Below are 22,720 nucleotides of genomic sequence, written 5' to 3'. Positions count from 1 at the left end.
ATTGTAAGCAATCGCTTGTGCAAACACAGGTCGATGTCCCCTCTGGTGCAGAGGCTGAGAGAACGATGGTTCCCACATGCAGCAAAGTTGAATAGAAGCATCTGCTGTGCTGTGGTGTAAACATGTTCCTGGACTACTTGTTCTTTTTTCTTTTTTTTTTGAAAAAAAAAGAACACCCCAGGAAATCTGTGCCAGGGTCCACAGGCAACAGACCAAATGCATCGTAAATGAAACCATCTGATGGTGGGGGGTTGGAGGGGGGGCTTTGCAAGTGGCCAATCGTAGTTAGCAAACGTAGTGCCAGAGTGGACGAGCATTGAATTACAAAGAGGAATGACCTCACGTTACACAGTGCAGCTTCAGTGCTTCTCTGGGATTTGGCAGTGAAATCGTTCCGAGAGTTGCTGTTGTGTGTTTTTTTTTAAAATTTTGTCCATAGTCTTGTTTTTGCATCTTTCTTTGAGCTGCAACTTTTTTTTTTTCCGACCCCCCCCCCCCATCCCCCACCACCCACCCCCCCCCCCCCCAAAAAAAAAAAAAAATGTCAAGAAACGTGGAAGGGTTCTGCAAGATGTTCCAGAGGATCAGGAACCCCGGGTGTCCTCTCAATGGGGCTCTCTGATCGGCGAGGAGTGGGGGAAACACAGCAGAAGGGGAAAGAAGGGAACAAAAGAGACCTCGACTGTCTGAAACCCATCTGCACTCCTCTGCAATCACCAGACCTGCACTGAGCAGCAAAACTCCAGCAAACCATGTCAGGGTAGTTTTATCGGAAGGGGAAGGGGAGGGGGTGGAAAAAAAAAATCAGTGCTGGGATCTTTTTGGTAAGTGATTCTGTTATTCATTTTAAGAAAAAAAAAGGATTGTGAAAGCTCGAAAGGGAAAGACCATCAGTGTCTCACCAACATTTCCCCAGTAATGACTGATCTCAGCTGATCTGTGTTTGTAGTGGGTGATGGTTCCTTTCATCTACCTGCAGCTTCTCTCTTGGTTACTGGTTTTACTCTGAAACTTTCAGGTGATGTGGCCACAGCGTCTCGGGTTGTTACTGCAACCTTTGGAGATGGGGATGAAATTGGCGTAAAAATTAATAATAATGATAATAATAATCCTTGCATTTGATGTCGCGCTTTTCACGTCGGGAGGACGTCCCAAAGAGCGCTTCACAGAACACACTGTAAAGCGAATTGACCGTATATTTGTGGGCGAACGCGGCAGCCAATCGCGCACGGCAATGTCCCACAAACAGTCGTCGATTGAAAATGACCAATTTATTATTGTTTTGGGTTTTGGAGGGATTATTATTAGGTGTGTGGAGTAAGGAAATTTGCCCAAGGTTTCGCCCTGCCTGGAATTGAACTCAGGTCTCTCGCTTGCAAAGCGAGTGCTCTAACCACTGAGCTACAGGACTCCAATTGCACCTCAAACTCCAGCTTCCCGTTTGTAGAGTAACTCATGGGGATGAACCCTTAGATAACAGGAGGCTCATTCTGCTTAAGATGGGTAGCTTTCAGTTTAAGGGATTTATTTGACCGAGAATCACGGTTTCGGTAGATTGCTGCGTTGCAATCACATTTATCCAGAATTTGCCCTCGTAGGCTGTCAAGCAACAACAACAAAATTACTTTTGTATCAGCGTATATGGCTAATATGTATCTTTGTGGTACTTGATGCAGAAATCACGCCAAGGTACCAAATCACTGTAGATTACAATAGCAAGGGGCGAGGAATGTTATTAGAGGTAAATACATATTTCAACTGATACATCTGGTGTTTTTTTGTTTTAATAATTAAGGGCTGCAAAAAAAAAACTCCCACTTTTCCCATGACTCAAAATCGGTTCAAGTTTCGTTGGCTTCAACTTTTAAGATGAACTGTAATTGCCGACTGCTCATAGGGAAACCAGTCTTGAAAGAACCACACAGGCCTCAGGGGAATGGCAAAGCACTGTAGATTTAAGAGGTCCTCCCTGAGCTAAACAGATCAGTGGTTACTGAGCCCCACATGAGCTGCATAATACTTTAATACAATTAATATTGTGATGTTCAGTTTCTAAGCCTGCCTCCGTTGAGATGTGTTGTGTTGCCTGCTTCATGTCCCCTTTCCCCATCAGCCCCCCAGCACTGGTGGCTGAGCTTTCAGCCATTCTACCCTGCCATTGTGGAGTCCTGTAGCTCAGTGGTTAGAGCACTCGCCTCGCAAGCCAGAGGCCTGGGATCGATTCCCAGCAGGGCAAAACCTTGGGCAAGTTTCCTTGCTCCACACACTTGATCATAATCCCTTAAGAAAAAAAACCAATAATAAATCCATAGATGTTTGTGGGACACTGCTGTGTGCAATTGGCTGCCACGTTTCGCCCACAAATATACAGTCAATTCATTTTACAATATATTCTGTGAAGCGCTTTGAGACGTCTAGAAGGTGCGAAAAGCGTTATGTCGAATGCAAGGATTACGATACCGATTTTAGCTGATCTCAGATTATTATTATTATTCTGTTTTAGCTCTCTGGAATGCCATCTGGGAGCCCCCTCCCACCAGCCTCCTCCCTCCCCACTTCTAAAGTTTTCCTTGACCTTTTTGAGTACTTTTTGTCAGCCCCCACCCACCCCATCCCAATCTTCCTCAGCTCATTCCCTCCCCCAGCTTGGGCTCACAGTGAATTGCTTTGAAACATCCTCAGGCTGTTAAAGGCACCATTTAATGTAAAATTGTTGTTGGTTAAGATTGAATATGAGAAGCTGATAAATGTTGGAAAGATATGCACTGTATCCAAAAAAGTGATACTGTACCATTGTGCAGGGGTGAAAAATGCAGCATTTTAAAACAGAATTATGTGATAAAATGCCACATTTTCAATGCACTATTTCACACAATGCCATATATTAAAAGTAACACATTAATTACTGGGATTGATCAGTGATTTCACTATGTGAAATTAATACATTTCACTTGTAAATTACCCTTAAATGGTCTACAGTAGGAAGAATAGAAAACCATCTGATGTTATTAGAAGCTGAACTATTGCAGAATATACCAACCGTTCCATCAGTAAGCTGAGCGAGTTCCAGGCATTCCTTCTCTTGTATGAAATGTACTTACTTCTCTCTCACCATCAGTCATTGATCAGGATACCTGCCACAATATTTATCTATTTTGACACAAATGCATATTTGTGTGCAATTTTGAAACTTGAGGCTGAGTTTTAGAAAGATCCTAATCATGCTCTTGGGTATGGCACAGAGTGCTTCTAAAGTCAATCAGATAAGCACAGACAGCTATCTTTGTAGAGTACATCAAGGAGGATTAAGTGCAAGGAGAACTTTGCAGAACCATTTATGCATATTTTCTAGACAGAGTGTAGTCCCTATGGATTGCTTTGTGTATTGCTGCAGATAAAATAATAATTATAGTCCTTGCATTTGATGTTGTGCCTTTCACATCAGGAGGAGTAAAATACAGTAATTTTGTTTCACAGTGAATCTTGCAATGTGCTTTGAGACGCCTCCTGATGTTTTCTACTGTAAGGCGTAATGACTATTTTACTGTAATGACTGTAGGTGAATGCAGCAGCCAATTTACACATTGCAATATCTCACAAGCAGCCATAAAGTGAATAATCAACTTTATTTGGGGGATTGTGGGCAAGGACACAGGAAGAAACTGTTTTCATATAGTGCCATAAAATCTTTAAAGTCCATTGAATAGGCAGACTCAGTTTAACTTCTCATCAGAAACACAGCACTTCCAACAATGCAGTGCTCCCCCAGCATTTTATTTTATTAGCCTGTGCTGTGAGTTATACAGTACAGATTTACTTCAAATATTAAATACACCAACAACATCCAGAAGCAGATGGGTATGTCCATTCTGAGTACCATGTACTGTAGTAATGGATCTGGTTCTAGGGTGGTTTCTAAATGTTGGATGCCATCAATGGTGGTTGAATTAAGTGTGCCGGACTATCCCAACGTCACATTATGAAAATGAATGCCATCCCCTTCAAGCTGAATCACCGAATCATCCATTGAATCTTGCTACTATTCACTTCTAACCCTTTTTTTTCTCTCTGAACACAATTCCATTTAGCTGAGTGTTGGTGAGGAGGAGATGGGGGTTTGGGGATTGTATTGTGTGCTTCACCAGACAGTCTGTCAGAGAACAGAATAAATGTTTTAAAGAGTGTCTGGGAGTCATAAATGTCCAGCAAAGTTGAGACTTGCCATAACAACACTAAGGCACAACTAAAATTATAGCTGTGGTTGTTGGAGTATCCTAGAATTTCAAATGATCCTTGATTCTGTATCTTGATATATTATCTAAATACATTAGGGCTTGGAAACTGCATTACTTTTCAAACTGCCTTTGATATTTGGATCAATTTCATTCACAAGGGACTCTCAAAAGTCCTAAGAGACAAAGAGGTAATGAAATTAATATGGGAGAAGCCAAAAAGAATATATAAAATCAATTGGACCTTTTCTTTATCTTTCAGTGTTGATTACACAGTGGATAGGACTCAAAAGACCAATAGAGTACTGTACCAGAATCAATATGTAATGCTCCCTAATGCTTTCAGACAAAGAGAAGGATCAGTACTCATCATGGTGGCTGAAGGTTACAATGTAATTCAGTGACTTACTTCAAAGAAATCAAAGTATGAATCTAGGGATTCAAGCAGGAGCACAATTAGCTTCCACTTCCTTGATGTTCACTCAGGAGCCGTCGGAATGAGCACCATCCTCATTAACCATGAAAGTTCTACGCAAGGTATTCTGCAGCTTGTATTTCCATTTATGAACACACAAATAAAATTGTGCTCTGCTTTTTCTTCTAAAAGATATGAATGAGCATATAATAATACAATAATAATCCTTGCATTTGATATCGCGCTTTTCATATCTTCGAGACGCCTCAAAGTGCTTCACAAAATATATACTGTAAAGTGAATTGACTGTATATTTGTGGGCGAAACGTGGCAGCCAATTGCGCACAGCAGTGTCCCACAAACAGTCGTGGATTGAGTAACCAAATTATTATTGGCTTTTTTTTGAGGGATTATTATCCCCGGAAAAGCGATCTGCCAATTGACTAACAACTGGGTTCCTACTTACTGCTAGGCAAACAGAGGCACGTAGAGTAAGGAAACTTGCCCAACATTTCGCACTGCTGGTAATCAAACCCTGGTTTCTTGCTAATATATAAATAGTTTAAAATTAGGAACAAGGATTTATTAAATATTTCATACCAGCAGTGTTTCACATATCTCTGTAGGGTCAAATAGATAGGGTCAACCCCCGCCCCCCTGCTATTCCCCCAACCCCATACACGCATAATATTGAGACCCAGAAGGATTATATTTTTAAAAATCCCTGAATGAATTTCTTCTAATTTCAGGGTACTTTATCCCTTTGATAATAAATGGCCACACACATTGAAGTGACAGATGCAATGCATTTCTACACATGTGGACCACTATGTTTCACACTCTGCCTGGGTTAATGATGGGTGATGAATGAGTGTTTGCTCTCTGTAAGTAGTCGTGGGACAGAAATCAATTTATTTTACTTTGCTTAAAAAGATTATATAATTTAGCTTGTGGCTGGCAATCTAATGAGGAATATTGAATTCCCTTTAGACTAGTAAGGACTCAAGTACAGGCATCTCACAATCCTCAGTTAGGCTGTACTATCCTTGGGACACAAATCTTAATGGTAGCATTAACTCAGTCCCATAATGTGTCAGATGGAATACTCAAAGTGTGATACATTGAAATCAGATTTAAACAAGAATAGAATAATAGTCAGGGTATCAATGGTATTAAAGGAAATGCTAATTGTTTCCATTATTTGAATACATGGAATGCGCCTAATCCCATGATGGAGACCAGAGAATGGTCTATAAATCACTCAACAGATTAAAACAATACCTTTGCCATATATATTACATGGAAAAACTGTAGTTTGCCTTTGTGCTTTGCAGAAAGCAAAATCACAGGCAGTGAGCTCTTGATTACATAGCGGGTGGTCCGTCCGGAGAGAAACATGCCAATTAGTTTAATTGAGCTTGTAAACCTCAAATCTGTTTGGAAATTTTTCACTGTTAACCTCATTTACCACTTTCAAAATTAATGTAAAATGAGGCGATCTGCATGAATGCAGATAGATAGAGGACTACTGAATTTCTTGTACACGCTCAAATCAGAGCAAATTATGGAATAAAGCATCCCTTTCGTTGGCATGGGAACTGGGCAGCAATTTAAAATTGACTATAAGTGCAATGAAGTCAACATGGCTATGAAGTTTTTAAAACAATGTAACTAGATTGTGCAGCAAGTACCCTTAAATTGACAGATATCAATGATATCTTTTATTTTACATATATTACTTTGTAAGATACAATTTACCAAAACAACAACAACGGATTTATATAGCGCCCTCCACACTGGATGGCGTCTCAGAGCGCTTTACAGTAACAGATCCCGAGGCCGAGCCAGGGGGAGGGGGAGGAAGGTGACCAAAGGCGCTGTCGAAGAGAAAGATCTTCAGCAGAGACCTGAAAATATCAGCTTCAGCCTTTGTTTTACACTGTGAGCATTCATGGCACTTTAGAGTGTTTCAGAACTGTTTTCTCGCAGTGATATTATAATACATATATAAAATATTATTGCATTTTTGGCATTAAAGGATGATAAGAACATTGCTTATGTCTTGTAACATTTCATGTAATGGCTATTTTATGATTTATTCGGACAGCGATACTAAGATGTATTCGCTATAAATGCATTAATACGCACATGGGAAAACATCTGAAATCTGATTGATGGATTCACATTTCTTACAAGAACAGTCATTGATCATCTAAATTACAATATTGGATTACAGACCTTCAATCCTCTATTATTTAATGCCATATAAGCAAAATATTGATGTACTAACCAGTACCCATAGAAATAGATTCCATGAAAGCTTCAAAGTACAGTATTATGTATTAGAGGTCTAATCGTATTGATTTTTCAATCAAGATTTACTATAAGTGACAATGTTTTCTTATTATCTATATAAAAGGAAAATCCTATTGCAAAAATGAAATCAAATATTGGACTTTTTAAGCCATTAACTTCACAATATCACCAGCCTACACCACTACCTCACCCTAAACACAGCCCAAACCCTTATTCATGGGTTACCTCTAGACTTGATTTCTCCAATGTCCTGTTTGCTGGAGCTCTACCCTCCAGATGATCCAGAACTCTGCAGCCCACATTCTCTCCTGTACTGGCTCTCTACCCCCCAATGCCTCCATAACTTTACTACTACCTCTGTGACCTCCTGCAACTATATTCCCCTGACTGCTCCCTCCATTACACCAACTGTGGCTTGTTTCGTGTGTACTCCCCCCACCCACCCCACATGCATTCTGTCCCACTACCATTAGACGAGCTTTCAGTCACTTTGCTTCTGCCCTCTGGAACTCTTTCAAAATTTGAAATTTTGGATTTCAAAACCCATCTAAAGACCCATCTCTTTGACCAACTTCAACACCTCCTACTGCCTCCCAATCCCCCACACAGACCCATCTCTTTGACCGACTTCAACACCTCCTACTGCCTCCCAATCCCCCACACAGACCCATCTCTTTGACCGACTTCAACACCTCCTAATGCCTCCCAATCCTGGTCCATAAAGCACATTGAGATGGTTTCCCCATGTGAAACACACTATAGGTGTACTTATTGTTGTTGTTGATAGTTCCCATTACATATATCCATAAAATAATGCACTAGTAATAACAATACAACTTTAGTTTTATATTTAATCTCATTATCAGGATTCTTAACACATGGAGTAAGCCTGGTTGTAAACATGTACCAGATTGATAAGCAAAAATATGTTGGTAATAATAACAATCTTTCAATTTGATATAGTACTTTATCACATTGTTCAGATGTCTCAAAATGCTATGCAGAATATACTGTAACTTGAATTGACTAATATATTTTGGATGAAACGCAGCAGCCAATTGTGCGCAGCAGTACCCAATAAACGCTAAAACGTTGAGGTCACCAATCTCATTAAGGTGCAACAAAAAGGAAAATAAATCCATTTAAGGTAGACCATTAGTGTGCGAAGTACTTTGAGACATTTTAATGTGATAAAGTGAACTATGAAATGAAAAGTATTATTTATACGGTGGCATTCTTAAAGTGCAGACAGAACAGACTGGCATCCAACAAGAATGTATCTGGTAGCTCTGGTAACTAGGAAGTGGGCTGATATGTTATGCATTGTGTGTGAATTCAAAGATCATCAAGCAGACTCTCCCACTAAGTACAATTGCCTTTCATTAATCAAACCTTATCAGAAGGGGCTGGCACTAAAAATAATATGTTAAGAACAATGCTTTGGAGATGGAGCCTCCTTGTTCTGGGGTGGGTGGGGGAGGAGGAGAAAACAAAACAGAACAAAGTTTTGCCAAAATTATTTTGCCTTTTTTTTTATAAAGTGTTTGCCTTAAGAACCCCCTTTTCAGCCTTCACTCTGTATTTCTGTTAATGCCACCAGCTTTTCAGTGACTTGCCCAAATGAGATCTGCTTAAACAGGGGGGGGGGGGGGGGGGAAAGATAGCAAGACAGATGGATTTATTTGCATGTTAGATATATGCCACTGGAAATTTGATCAGCAAACTGAGTATTGTGTGTGTAAAAAAAAATCCAACAACAGGCTGACCAAATAAATATGCTACACACATATATACACACACACACACACAGACACAAAACATATGGGAGGGATCTCTCTCAGGATTCTGGCTGAATTTCAGCACTGTGCACAAAAGTAAAACAAGGAATGCTATCAGATTTATTGCCTTCATTCTCCGCGATTAATCTGCATTAGGATTCAGTACCAGAGCACATGTTCGCCCCATCGCACACAAAGAAAGTTGGGGAACGGATTGTTATTGCAGAAACCAACTTTTGTTGTGAATCACTATAACTCTCTCTCACTCTCTCTCTCTCTCATCCCAACCACAGCAAACTCGCAGTCAAAAGTTATAGACTTGGCTGGCGGTGGCGCTTATTAAACTCAATCCATCAAGCAATAGATTTTCCTGTTGATCTCAGCCTTCGCCCACAAATATACAGTCAATTCACTTTACAGTGTGTTCTGTGAAGCGCTTTGGGACGTCCTCCTGACGTGAAAAGCGCTATATCAAATGCAAGGATTATTATTATTATTATTATTATTCAGTCCCCGCAATCTTGAGTTTCTGAACGTTTCCTGACTGAAGGTTTGAAGAGGGTGGAAAAAAAAAATCAGCAGCAAAACACACACACACACACACACTGCTGCCGACTAACAGGAAAGATCCAGCACAGAGGGGACTGGGAAGGCCATTTACAGCTAATAATAACCCCCTCTTCCACATCAGTCCCAATGAAAAGCACTCCTTCTGGAGGATGCCATAGGCTCACTGAGGGGCTTTGAACTCGCCGATCCGGACTCCAGTGTTCTGTAAGGCTTCCTGCAACACCAGGACTTGCACTAACACTCACTCAACTCACTCTCCCCCCCTCCTCTCCCTCCCCCTCTCCCCCTCCCTCCCTCTGCAAACCAGTCATGTAAGCATTGCTGCAGCTCTGGATGCTGATTCAAATGGCTGCCAGAGGCTTATAAAAGGACCACATTCAGCCCCCACTTCGGTTGTGAGGAGCCTCAGCAGAAGCTGGACATTGCCTTCCCAGGACTGCACAGGGAGGGGGAGAGAGAGAGAGAGAGGGAGAGAGAGAGAGGGAGAGACGTGCTGGTCTGTAGCCACTGCTACTTTGTCATCTGCTGTTGATAAACACGCTCTGTGCGTTTATGCATTGCATCTTAAACTTTTATCTCATGCGGGGGGAGGGGGGTGGGGTGGGGAGGGGGAAAAAAATAGCTTTTTTGTTTTTTTTTGGGGGGTAAATTGCAAACAGTGCTAAAATCCGTTTCCGTTGTATCCTTCCAATTTCATCGCACTTCATTGCACCGAGTGAGGTTTCAGCTGAGACTTTAAATCGTCGGTTAAAATGTAGAGACTATGCTTAAGTTTTTTTTTCCAGTATTAGTACATATTTACAACGAATGGAGACAGAGTTGCTGCTGCGATTGACACTGTGTTCTCTTGGGTGTTCTGTAACTTTTAAAGTTAGTTTAGTTACAGGAGAATGAAAGTAAGTTCGATGCTGCAATAGAGTGTTACAATATTAAACTGTGCTGATGTGTTGATGGTCAAACTGAGAAATATACACTGAAATCCGCCTTTTGCTGCATAGCTACGTTTATAACATTTCTGGAAATGGTTCCTAAGGAGATGTGTATTGTTTGAGGGTCCATAACTGCTTTATCAATTTGCAAAACAATTGTTGCCTTTGCTGTAATGCTCGTGATGTGTTTTTACTAAACAAAAACTGCATATACTGTACAGTTACCATTTACATTGATTATGAATGGGAAAAAAATTATATAAACACTGACCTAACTATACAGAGGAACATATTCCACCCGCGTCTCGATTTACTTTAATTTGCACAGTATTTTTGAATGTGCAGAATTTGGCTCATTGTTAAACACAGTCTTAATTTTGAATCTTGTAGATTTAAGCCTCTGAGCTTCTTTGAAGAACTGCACAAAACTCACTACAAATTTGAGGCTGAATCCAACAATTTGCCACAATCTGGATCTTCTGAAGTGCTAGTAAATCTAGACCCCGGTGGAGTTTCTCCCATACTATTTGAATTGGAAAGCAATTAATTCACATTGATATCAAAATGTAAGAATCATTTTCTATCTACACCAATTATCTCTTGCAGTTACCTATTTAAATTATTTGGCTGGGTAGAAATGTCACCATAGGGCTATCTAGATTTACACATGTAACTTAGCATTTCAGAGTGTGCAGAATTGGGCAAATTCTAGAATTCAGTTTTAATTTTGAAACCTGTTTTCTCTCGTTCACGAGCTCCACTTTATTAGCCTGTTACCCCCCCCATCCGTCCGTGGCTCCTCATCCCTAAAGGATTGAGTTCAAGATCCTCGTCCTCACTTTTAAATCCCTCCATGGTCTTGCTCCACCCTATCTCTGTGACCTTCTCGAACTTTACTAACCCGCCTGCTCTGTCTGCTTGACGCTGGCCTGCGCTGGACCTTTGTCTCCCTCCCGTCCCACAATCAGTGGTCAGGCTTTCAGCCTCTCTGCCCTCACTCTCTGGAATTACATCCTGGAGTTCATTCCCTTTGTTTTCTTCAAAGTCTGTTTTGAGACCTTCCTCTTTGACCATGCCTTCAGTCATCTTCGCACCCCTACTATCCTTGGCCCCACCCATCCTGAATCTTAATTCCCGGCTCAGGTGCAAACCCTCACCCGCCCTGCACCTTGGGACGATGTGAAAGGTGCTATGTAAATGCAATTTGTTGCTTGTTGTTATAGTTCTCAAAAGAACTTACAGAAAACCGGCTTCAAAATTAAGACTATATTTAGGAATTTGCCAAATTCTGAACACTATGTTAATAGAATAAACCTGGAGGAATTTTGCCCCGCTCATTGTTTGTTGGCAGGCTGTGTTTGGCTCCATAAGAATGAGCACATCATTTGTAATTAATCTCTTTCTATAATGTACTTTGAGATATTTCTTCAATGTGCAAGACAGTATAGTAAAGTTAAATTGTCGCTTTTAGCTGAATTTTTAAATTTCTTCTCAAGATACAATACTATAATTGTAATTCAGATAATTTAATCATGCCCAACACTGTTTTTAACAGTAGGTTGACATGAACAGAAAGCTGGTTAAAGGAGCAGAGAACAAATGGTCATTGGATGAATTATTACTGACTGCAAATCAGGCACAGATTAAATGTTCTAAAAATGTGCTTTTATCAGGTCTCTGTTAAGGATTTTGTCTCCACCAGATATGAACACATGTAACATGCGGATATAACTCGATTTGTGTTGAGCAAACAGGAATATTTCATAGTGACCTGACTTAAATCAAAATTTAGCAAATGAAATAATCAACAAAATTAATTTGTGTAATGAGATTCAAATGTACATCCTGCATTAAACCGACATCTAAATAAGATTCTTCATATATATCTAATTTCAGAGTGTTCAATTTCTAATTGGAATACATTCCTTTTCCACACGTCTGTAAAGATTCCAGTTTAGTTAACAGAATTAACAGAAACAGCTTAACATTTACTGTAACAATCCATATTATGGTGTCTTCCATGCTTACAAATGTCTGTGCTTATACAGTTTAAACTGTACAGAATTTATAGATACAAAAATAGTTGTGATGTGTTGAGTTACTATGTCAAAGTAATTGAAATCAAAATATGTGGTCGTAAAAGAGCTGAATATGTTCAAACAAGGGTTTGTTGGCAAATCCACAATGAAAGAAGTGCCAGAAATTCCAAGAGACTTGAAAATACCTTTGTCCTCGATAATTCTTAAACATTGTGTAAAGGACTCCTGATACCAGTCTTCAGTACAGTACAGTACAAACACTAAAACCCAATTACAGGTCAATCAAAATGGAAGTACTACTCACCATTCATTGCTACTCAGGGGAAAATCTGGTTATATAAAATGTTAACAAGTCTTTTGGCCTATAAACTGAGATTACAGTGAGACACAATCTATTTAAAGCACAATACATGTCAACAGTGTTCTCTGAAATACCATCTACTGATTGTGTTGAGCTAAACCATGTGGAAAAATAACTTGTAGCCCTGTATTTGGCTGATTGGGGGGTCCACACCAATCTCATCTTGCCTTCTGATTTACTGTCCACATTAAAAATAACTTCATCCAGTAAGCAAAATATCATCAACACAATTTATTCTATCAAAACTGCAACCCTTTGAATTACCTCTCAGATATTCAGCTTCTTTTGCACACTCTGGATTCTCCTTTCACTTATTCTTGTCACATTTACCCAATTCTGATGCACTTCTCTTTTATTTGGAGACCGATTCCAGAATAGAAAAGTCATCTTTTCTCTTTTATGGTTCCACTGCCCTGTAATAAGCAGTTTGATGGCTCAGTGGATAAATGAATAGTAAGGTGTGGTATGTTTCTGGTCTTGGCTAAATTATTTGATTTCAGCTGGGATGACAATCAGCATATTACAATTAGCCCCGGTGTTCCCAGGCAAGAGACAAAATTGCTAACTAAAAAAAAACAAGGCTGGGTTCCAGTTCTGATTGATATCTGATGACCCCCTGAAAAAGCACATGAGAATAGGACTGTGTTCTGTACATACAGACGGCCTGCCAATATAGCCTGTCTACAGTCACACATCAAGAATGCCCATTTTGACCATGGTCCTGAAGAGTAGGCAGCACTCCCCCCACCCCTCACACACACACACATAACCCCCCCCCCCCCCCCCCCCCCCCCACACCCCACGCACACATACACGCCCACACACTGTCCACTTGAGCAATTGCATTCCTTGAGGAAGAGATTGGAAGCAGCTTCTGTAATTGATACCTGGTTAGTAACAAGATTCCTCCTCATTATCTTATAAAAGGTGGCAAATTATTTTCCCTTTTCTCCCCTGAAGGTACGAAGCCTTATTCGAGTGTTGTCTCCCAGACAGAAGTAACCCTTCACTGTCAGCCGAGATTATAACAGTAGGCTATTTGACAGGAAAGCTAAATCTAACACTGGTCTTGCCCAACTTTCACCAGGTTGATTTTTTCAATAAAGATCACTGGATATTGAGCAGGATTGAATGCCCTGTCTAATTTCTGCCCTTGCTAACCCAGAAACATAAGGCTAATTATAATACCCAAACTGCTGTATCAGTTAACAGAATAAACTGGGGATTGAGCCTGTCAACACTCCACCGTCAGAAGAGTGAAACCTTGTTCCAGATTACAAGCACAACAATCAAGGAACAAAATATTCCCAGTAACAAAGTAACATGAACCAGGCTGTTAGATAAAGCAAATCCTTAAGGCACAGACCAAATAAGACAAAAAGTATCAATCAGATCAATTAGAATATTTAGAATCAAAGGATACAAATAAAGTTGGTGGCTTCAATCTTGATAAGTAAATACTTGTATTTACAATAATAAAAAATGTAATTTATTGTATTTGTACAATTGTTTTGCTTTTAGCAAACTGCTGGTAATGGTCACCTTTTAATTAGATGGATTTCTGTCAAAAACAGAGCAAGAAATGAATGGTACTGCAGTGTATACTGTATATTGAATGTCTGCTGAAAGCATTATCACTCATAGTGATCGTGGTAATGATACTCAAGCTGATAACCCCAGTATGATTCCAACATGATACAAGTAAACCTTTCTCCTGCTCCATCCTAATATCTGACTTGTTATCTTTATCTACCTGAATTATTTTCCAAACTGAACACTTTGTTGGAAGCAGAGAGCTCTGTATTTTGCAAAGTCCATTTTTGTTCATAAACTAGTGAATATAGAGTTTCTTAATATTAATGTCACAAAGAAGATTAAAACACTACATTGCATACACAAGCAGTTATATTGAGTTGAAACCACTTGGACTTTTTAACAAAACTTTCAATGGTGACAAGATATCAAATATCCATCATACATTGGAGAACCTCTTTGGGCTGCAGTGAATTCTGCCCTGAAAGATGGATATGTAGAAGCAACAGTATTACATCTAAAGTCAGAGGGAGGAAAATTAACATCAATTTACACATCAGGTCTGGTTAGGATATTTATGGATGAATTTTCAATGAAACAAAATTAGACATCTGCTCCAGAACAATGAGAATCTGTCACATATTTTGTACTAAAGTATCACATATAATAATCATCCTTGCATTTCATATAGAGCCTTACTTAGGTGAGTTAATTCACAGTATTCTGTGATGAGGTGAAATATTATGTCTAATTATAGTGTAAAAATGGCTGCTGTTAAAGGGTTAATGGGAGAATTTGTATTCGAACCATCTCATCAACTTTCCGTGCTATGTTTATGATGCAACCTTAATGGATTTTAAATGGCACAGGCTCCCTGGCCCTGGGGACTTTGCTCCAGATGGTCCCAAAATTCACATAAATGTAACAGGAAATACTGGAAGGCAGTTTAGATTTAATGAAAGGCACGTTCGCATGACTGCATAGTGATAATCTGACACTGCAATTTACAGACAGTCTCTAGTCTCGTTCTGGGGTCCATCTTCCAAACATTATATAACTGGTCGATAAGGAGCTGAATTACTTGGACCAGGTCCAGGCTTGGACTCACTTATTTTTAATGTTCTGAACTTTATCCTCATCAAGAAATCTCTTCTGTGCTATGGAAAAAGACGGTTTTCATTTTCCTCATTTGCAAAGAAATTTTTTTGAGAAAGCAGCATTTTTTTTAACTGTTCAGTAACAAAATGCAACCCCCAAATTGTAAAAATGCCTTTAAAATTATAGTCAAATAGCATAAGAATATTGTTAATGTGCAACCTTGAAATAAAAAGAAAAATTCCAACCTGTCAATCTGTCATCTATCAGTACTTATGAAACTTGTACAGTATGTGTCAGTATGCGGGTAACAGGTTTGCTGTCAGCTAACCATGGAATAATGTTGCCCCTAGTCATGACAAAGCCCCTCGCTTAGATTCTTCTCTGAATCACCTATGGGAAGAAAAAATGAACCACATGATCTTATAACTGGTGACTCCCAATGAACGAAGATGGTTTTGTGGAGGTGAAATGCTTGGAGAGCAGTTAAAAAATCAAAAGTAATTGTTAGGCGAAATGAGCTGATCAGAATTCAAAGTCTAGCTTTTTTTAAAAAAAATGATTTAGGTCAAATGTGAGTAACTGACAGATAGATGCAGCCCCGTATTCTTTGTTTCAGATCAGATTTGATTTCAGGATGAGTGAAACATGAGACACAGTTAAATGGAGGTTAAATGCAATGTAAATTGATCTGAAAGCCATTAGCATGCTTCATATTTGACCAGACTCGGATCATTCTTTTCCTCAGAGAAATCTCTGAAATGATGATTTCACCCTCCTTTTTAGTTGGTGTTATTTGCTGCTGGTTATATAAAACAGCATATTGAAAGAGTGCATTATTTTTGGGTTGAGTAAATGGAAAATATTAATGGTTACTCTTCATTCTGTTTAATGAATGAAGTGTGCAGGTTTTTCCTTACAAATGCAGTAGGGCCTATCCAGATATTTTATAGATTTACTACATATTTCTGTAATGTTGTGAAAACACTTATTTATTTGGTAACAACATTCTTACAGAATTATTCAACTAAAAATAAATGTGCAATGGTATGAATATAGTAAATGATCACCAGGGAGTGCAGAAACTATCTGCAAACTCTAAAGTGCTATTTGGAATTATCTTAAAAAACAAAGTTACAATAAAATACGAGTCCCTTTTCTGGTCACTTAAACCTCAAAAAATACACAAACACATGTTTTTTTAAAAAAAGTAAGACAATGGCACCAATTTTATATGAAATACTTCCAGAACAGAAAACGTATTCAGTGGATAGCCTATGTAATCTAAAGCCTTTTGAAAGCTGGTGCTTTAATTTTTCTGATACTCATTTAAGCATCTGAACCACACAAACTTAATTCCTGCAAGGTAGAGTTTAAAGTTTTACTGCATTTTAATGGTTCACACGGAAGCTTTCTTTACTAAGCCAGCTCTTGACCCACATAAAGTTTGCTGATATTACAGTTTGTATTTGTTTATCCACTGCTTCTTAATTAATTGTATCACATGCCATGACTGTAAGGAGCAACAGGTGCATTGAAATAATGTTTGAAGCACTTTAGCGTTCTGCAAAAGAAAACAATTTGGGGTATTCGATCCAAACGCTTATTCATGAATTACATCATGTCTTCTTTTGAACATTATCTGCAAGTCGTGGAGACACTAGCTCCAAATAACTCAATAATTCAATAACTCCAAACCCTCAGATAATATTCTTCAGCAGTGATAAGCTTTCCAATTTGATATTTTATGTTGACTTTAGGGCACAGATAAGAAAAGCATGGTCAAATTTAATATTTTTTAAAAATGTTACTTTTTATATTGTATTTATCAAGTAAATTATTCAATAGTTTTTTTCCCCGAAGAATGGGTCAAAAGTATCCTGTTTGATATCCTATAATTTTGAATGAATTGTTCATTGAATGAATATCCAGTCACCTGGATATTCCCCCCACCAAAAGAAAAGCAGCCAAGACATCAATTACTACATATTGCTAAACAAATATCGCTAAAGCTACTATCTTCATTTTCTAATGTTATTTTTGTTTCCTTTGCAGGCTGGAGGTCAACTGCACAAAGAATAATTATGGTACAAATACATAAACTTATCAGGAAACCTTGGAAGTGGTTTCTGCCACAGTTCATGGTACACTGACAACTTGGCTTCAGACTGAAAACTACTGTACAAACCCTGAAGATTTGGCATGGGGAACAACAGCCAGAATCAGACCTGTTTGACAGATGATTCCTTTAAATACACGCTGTACGGATCGATCTACAGCATAGTGTTTGTACTTGGGTTGATAACTAACTGCACGTCATTGTATTTCTTTTGTTGCCGAATGAAAATGCGAAATGAAACTACTATTTTCATGACAAATCTGGCCTTCTCTGACCTTCTCTTTGTCTTTACATTACCCTTCAAAATATTTTATAACATCAATAAAAGCTGGCCCTTTGGGGATTGGCTTTGCAAGGTCTCTGGAACAGCTTTTCTCATAAATATCTATGGGAGTATGCTATTCCTCACGTGCATCAGTGTCGATCGCTTTCTTGCTATAGTTTACCCGTTCCGATCTCGCACCATCAGGACAAGGAGAAACACCAGTATTATTTGTGCTGGGGTTTGGCTTTTGGTGCTGAGTGGAGGAATCTCAGCATCTTTATTTTCCACAACCAACAAGAGGGAAAATAACTCCAGCATTACGTGCTTTGAAGGTTTTTCCAAAGACATTTGGAAGACCTATTTGTCAAAGATCACTATCTTCATTGAAATAGTTGGATTTCTCATTCCTTTACTATTGAACTTGACTTGTTCTTCTTTGGTATTGAGGACGCTTCGAAAGCCAGCCACACTCTCTCAGATTGGAACAAACAAGGAAAGGGTCCTCAAGATGATCATTGTACACTTGACTATTTTCATTGTATGCTTTGTGCCCTACAATTCGATCCTGTTCATCTATGCTCTTGTCCGATCACAGGCGATAACAAACTGTTCCTTGGCAAGGTTTGCTAAGACCATGTACCCGATTACTTTGTGCCTCGCCACCACAAACTGCTGTTTAGACCCATTTGTCTATTACTTTACATCAGAGTATTTTCAGAAGTACTTCAACATAAAACCACGAAACAAGATGGATTCTATTTTTAAAAGCGAAACACCTCTAACGGTCAAGGGGGAGACGATTATAGAAGGAGGGCCATATTCCACAAACAGAAATGGGGCAAATATTCAGTTAGAATCTCAGTTCTAAAGTATCTGTCTCTTTGAGGTCAGGACAGCTCTTAAGAATTACTGTATAGTGAGGGTCTGAATTTGATGTATTATGTGGATATGTCAGAGACAGGTGGGAAACAAAGACTTTGTTCAGGATATTAAAATGATGTGTGTTCGAATGCATCTTCCAGAAGACTATGCTCTAAGAACTTCAAACAGAACTGCAGGGGGTGGCACTTGTAACCATACAGTGAATAAGAGTACGAGATTGTTTGTAGAGCCTAGAAAACCATGGAATGATTATAACAGTTTCACATCATTTCGATTCTAGCAGAAAACTAAATCAGTAATTTGATGCTAAACTCTCACCGTCCTAGAATTTCATGTATGTTTTTCATTAATTCTCAATAAAAACTGCAACATGTAATCCTCCTGCAGAGAACCGCAAGATTATTTTGTGGGGTGCCAGCAAACAAAAAGTAACTAGTAGATTGATTACTTCTGGATTTTTGACCTTTACGCTTTTCCAGTTAATTTAGAATCCAGGTAGCAGTCTGTGTCCTCCAGTGAATCTCACTTTCACCTATGAATCAATAGGTTGCGAGTTCCAGACTCATTTAAAATTTGAACTCATTGTCTAGGCTGACACTCCATTATCAGAGGATGAGGCAGTAAACCAAGGTGCCATCTGCCTGTCCAGGTGGATGTTAAAGATCCTGTGGCACTATTCAAAAAGAGAAGTGAGTCACTTCTGGTGTCCTGGCCAACAATCCCCCAAATAAAATTGGTCACTCACGGTTGTTTGTGGGACATTGCAGTGTGTAAATTGTGTGCCATATTCATCTACAGTCTGTACATTTTAAAGTAAATTTTGTGAAGCTCTTTGAGGCTTTTCAATGATGTGATAAAATGCTGTATCAAATGCAAAGACTATTATAACTCTGCATGTAATATTAGCTGTACATATACAAACTTTTATCTGTACTGTAGATCATAACTGTGAACTATGTTAAGAATATCCTAGTATCTTTCTTTCAGCATTATTCAAACTAGCACTGGGCAAGGCCATGCAGACACTGGTGCCTCTACACTCCTGATTTACTGTCTTGCAAAAAAGGATGCAGTAGTGAAGCTTGAGAACCTGAAAAGTTTTTTTTAAAAAAAGGCAAAAGTTCAAAAGAATTTTTCAGATCTTGAAGTTTCAGTTATTTGACACTAAACCAGGGGATTTAGAGAACGGGAGTATACTTGATAAGTGAGGAACCTGCCGTTAACCTGGCCTCAGTGAGCCACTCACTCTTTACTGTCAGCAGAAATTATAACAAATGAAAAGTGGTTCTGTTCTATTAGAGCTGATGTACTGTTAAAGCAAAATGTAGCTTTATGTGTTTGTGTTTGACCGCACTTAACATAATGAAAATAAATTTATGATTGACTGCAACAGCTTGATTGAAATGCTTGCAAATGAAACGCTTAATTGGTGCAGCTCTGGGTAAAATTCAGAAAACTAATGCGCGTCTTTGCTTTGTTCTGCAATAAATTGCTTCCCACAGTACCAATGCATATCTGCATAGACCTGGAATTAAAACAGCCTCAGTATGCTGTCTGAACCATTGCTCTGCGTGCCTCCTGAATGCTTCCATTTTCCACTTCTTAATGGGCTTCTTTCAGTGGTTAGTTTGCATAATGTGTTTTGCTGACAAAAAAAGTCTTGCTTTTAAAAGAAATGATTGACAAATATGCCTGTATGTGATTGGAAGGCATCCAGGTTACAGATACACAGTGCTAACTGTAATGGGAATATAAAGGCAAGTTCAGAGTCTTGAGAGGGGTGGCCAAGACATACACAGTTAACCTTGTAGGCTGACACAGCACAGAAGAGGTAGATGCAGTCGCTGCATCACATTTGCTGTGGTCAAGTAGCATTAAATAGATGACTGAGTGAGTGAATTATTTTGGAATTTAATATGATTTGCTAGATCTTTTTTAATGTATGTTCAGGGAAGATTGCTATCAAATGCCCCACATGCATTTGCACTGCCAACTGTATAAACTCGTAAATTTGACATATTATTCGTAAAAAAAATGAAACTGTGTACACATGGAGAAACTATTGGCCAGCCCCCACTAATCCAACCTTCTGACATAGTAACCATAGGACAAGAATGGACAGATGGAGGATTGTTCAGTGTCTAGCTGAGTAAGAGCAGCTGTTAATTGCCAGAACAGTTTGTGACTATTTACGTTAAGAGAAGCAATTGATAATAATTTGGAATTTAATATGTTGCTGCAATGTGGCTGAGTCACACAGTTATGGCAATTCCCCCATTGACTAGTCAGAGCAAAAAACTTGGATTTGTTTCCATAAAACAAACAGCAACTTCCTCTGGCTAGAATGCTCTGGACACACCTGCATCATGCCTCAAGCCACCAACTACAACCCACCCGTCTCCATTTCCCAGGAGGATCCTCTTTAAATGCAGCTGCTGAGGCCAATAAAAATGTTTGCTGTGTTTTCCAGGACTGAGTCTACACAGCCAAAGGAAAAAGCACGCAGATGTACACTCATAGTTGGGACAAACAAGTGCAAAGTTATGTTCAAAATAAATCAGTGAAATGAATGCCAAAGGGAGCCTGTTTCAGTAAGTGGTGGTAGCAGAATGTCCCAAGTTGAAATCATGTTTCATGAATGAAATGCTGTCCGGACTTCCCATCCATTGTATCCATTTAATTATTTATAAATTATAATTTTATTAATAAAAAAACTCTGCCGGTAAACCGTAAACGATGTCGGTTTGGGATGATCCTAGCAAATCTGCTAGTGTTGCCCTGTGCTCTTCCTTGGGCAACAGTGAATCATAGCTTCAACATACAGTATACACCACGTGGGTAAGATTAACTGTTTAGAAAGGACTTATTAGTTTTAAATGTAGTTGCTCTGAGCACATTTGAAATGAGATAAAACAAAGTGAAAGGGGGTAAATAAAAGATATGTTATTCTGATGGCTCAATGTCACAGAAGCGATCAGTTCAAGTGTAAATGAAGAAACTTTTGGGAGTATTCCCAGGGAAAAGATCACAAGAGAGATATGAATGAAAAATGGATGAAGAAAGCCCTTTGGCCAATTTGTTCTCATCATTCCAGAACACTGGGACTCGTTTAGATCCCAGAATAATTATTCCCTCCCAAATTCCTATTTGATTTCTTTTGATCTTGACATTGAGATATTTCTAGTTAAACAAAACAGTGCGACTGTGAATGGACCTAAACACTTTATCTGTGTGACAAATCTAACTTCTTGTAACTCATGTGTTCATTACTGATCAATCAACACTAAGATATAGCTGAACCAGCAATATCTAAATCAGCAGCCTAGCTTTCTTAAACACGCCCTGTAACTAAGGCAACCATAAATGTATATAAACACACACACGCACAGAGTGTATACACAGACTCAATTAACAATAAGTGGCCAGGAAGTTGCACACAAGCAAACAAAATAATTACTATTGAATGGTGAAGTACAAGCAGGAGTAACAAAGAAACTGCAAGATGTTCCCATCACATGAGAAGGTGTCTCAAAACAAATGCTCTTCCACCTGCAGTTAATTAAAATTGGGGAATTTATCAATTTTCAAACTAGCTTTTGAAACAATGTTAAATTTACTCATGGAGTCATGTACCATTGAGTACATTCAAACGAGAAGGTGAGATTGCTTGGGCAATTATAATAATACACCTTACATTAGATATAGCATATTTCAAGTTAAAAAAATCACTACACTATCATCGCAAATTCTCAAAGAGCTTCAACAGGATTTACCTTAAAGTGTAATAACTATCGGCGAATCCAAGTTTAAGCATTTGGTCCACTCAATGTTCTGAGATTTGGGGATGGATTGAATTTGTTTCTATTAAACGTTTAGCAAATGTTTTCCTATTTTGGATTGACTGTTTGGAGCAAATATATTTAAATTTTCTTTATACCAGAATTAAAATTTAAATTGCTCAAGTCTATTTGTCTCCCTCTTGGTAACCCTCCTGAAGATCCCTGTACATTACATTACAAGGAAAAATCATACACTGGAGGCATCGTGTCAAAAAGTGACTACACTCTAAGCTTTGCAGCTGCTGTGGTCAGACAGTATTCATAAAATAACCAGGTTACAGATGATCAATGGCTCAACCTGACCCTAAGGCTTCAGTAAGTATGACAATGGCCTCCTTTATAATAGT

At 38.8% G+C, this 22,720-nt stretch overlaps 1 protein-coding gene across 2 annotated transcripts; it reads left to right on the top strand.

The window, feature by feature from the left end:
- Positions 1–557: 557 nt before the first annotated feature.
- Positions 558–19,214, top strand: LOC103177830 (lysophosphatidic acid receptor 4). Of its 2 annotated transcripts, none has more exons than XM_007892191.2 (2): positions 558–824; positions 17,324–19,214. In XM_007892191.2, exon 2 carries the CDS (start codon positions 17,471–17,473, stop codon positions 18,518–18,520), a length of 1,050 nt encoding a protein of 349 aa, XP_007890382.1. In that variant the 5' UTR covers positions 558–824; positions 17,324–17,470; the 3' UTR covers positions 18,521–19,214. The 2 variants fall into 2 exon arrangements, with proteins under 2 accessions (XP_007890382.1, XP_007890389.1); XM_007892198.2 differs by lacking the exon at positions 558–824 and adding an exon at positions 9,788–9,807.
- The last annotated feature ends 3,506 nt before the right edge of the window (positions 19,215–22,720 follow it).

Source organism: Callorhinchus milii, unplaced genomic scaffold (genome assembly GCF_018977255.1).
Source record: "Callorhinchus milii isolate IMCB2004 unplaced genomic scaffold, IMCB_Cmil_1.0 Scaffold15, whole genome shotgun sequence".
Lineage (NCBI taxonomy): Eukaryota > Metazoa > Chordata > Chondrichthyes > Chimaeriformes > Callorhinchidae > Callorhinchus > Callorhinchus milii.
This window is presented reverse-complemented; position numbering and strand designations above follow the sequence as displayed.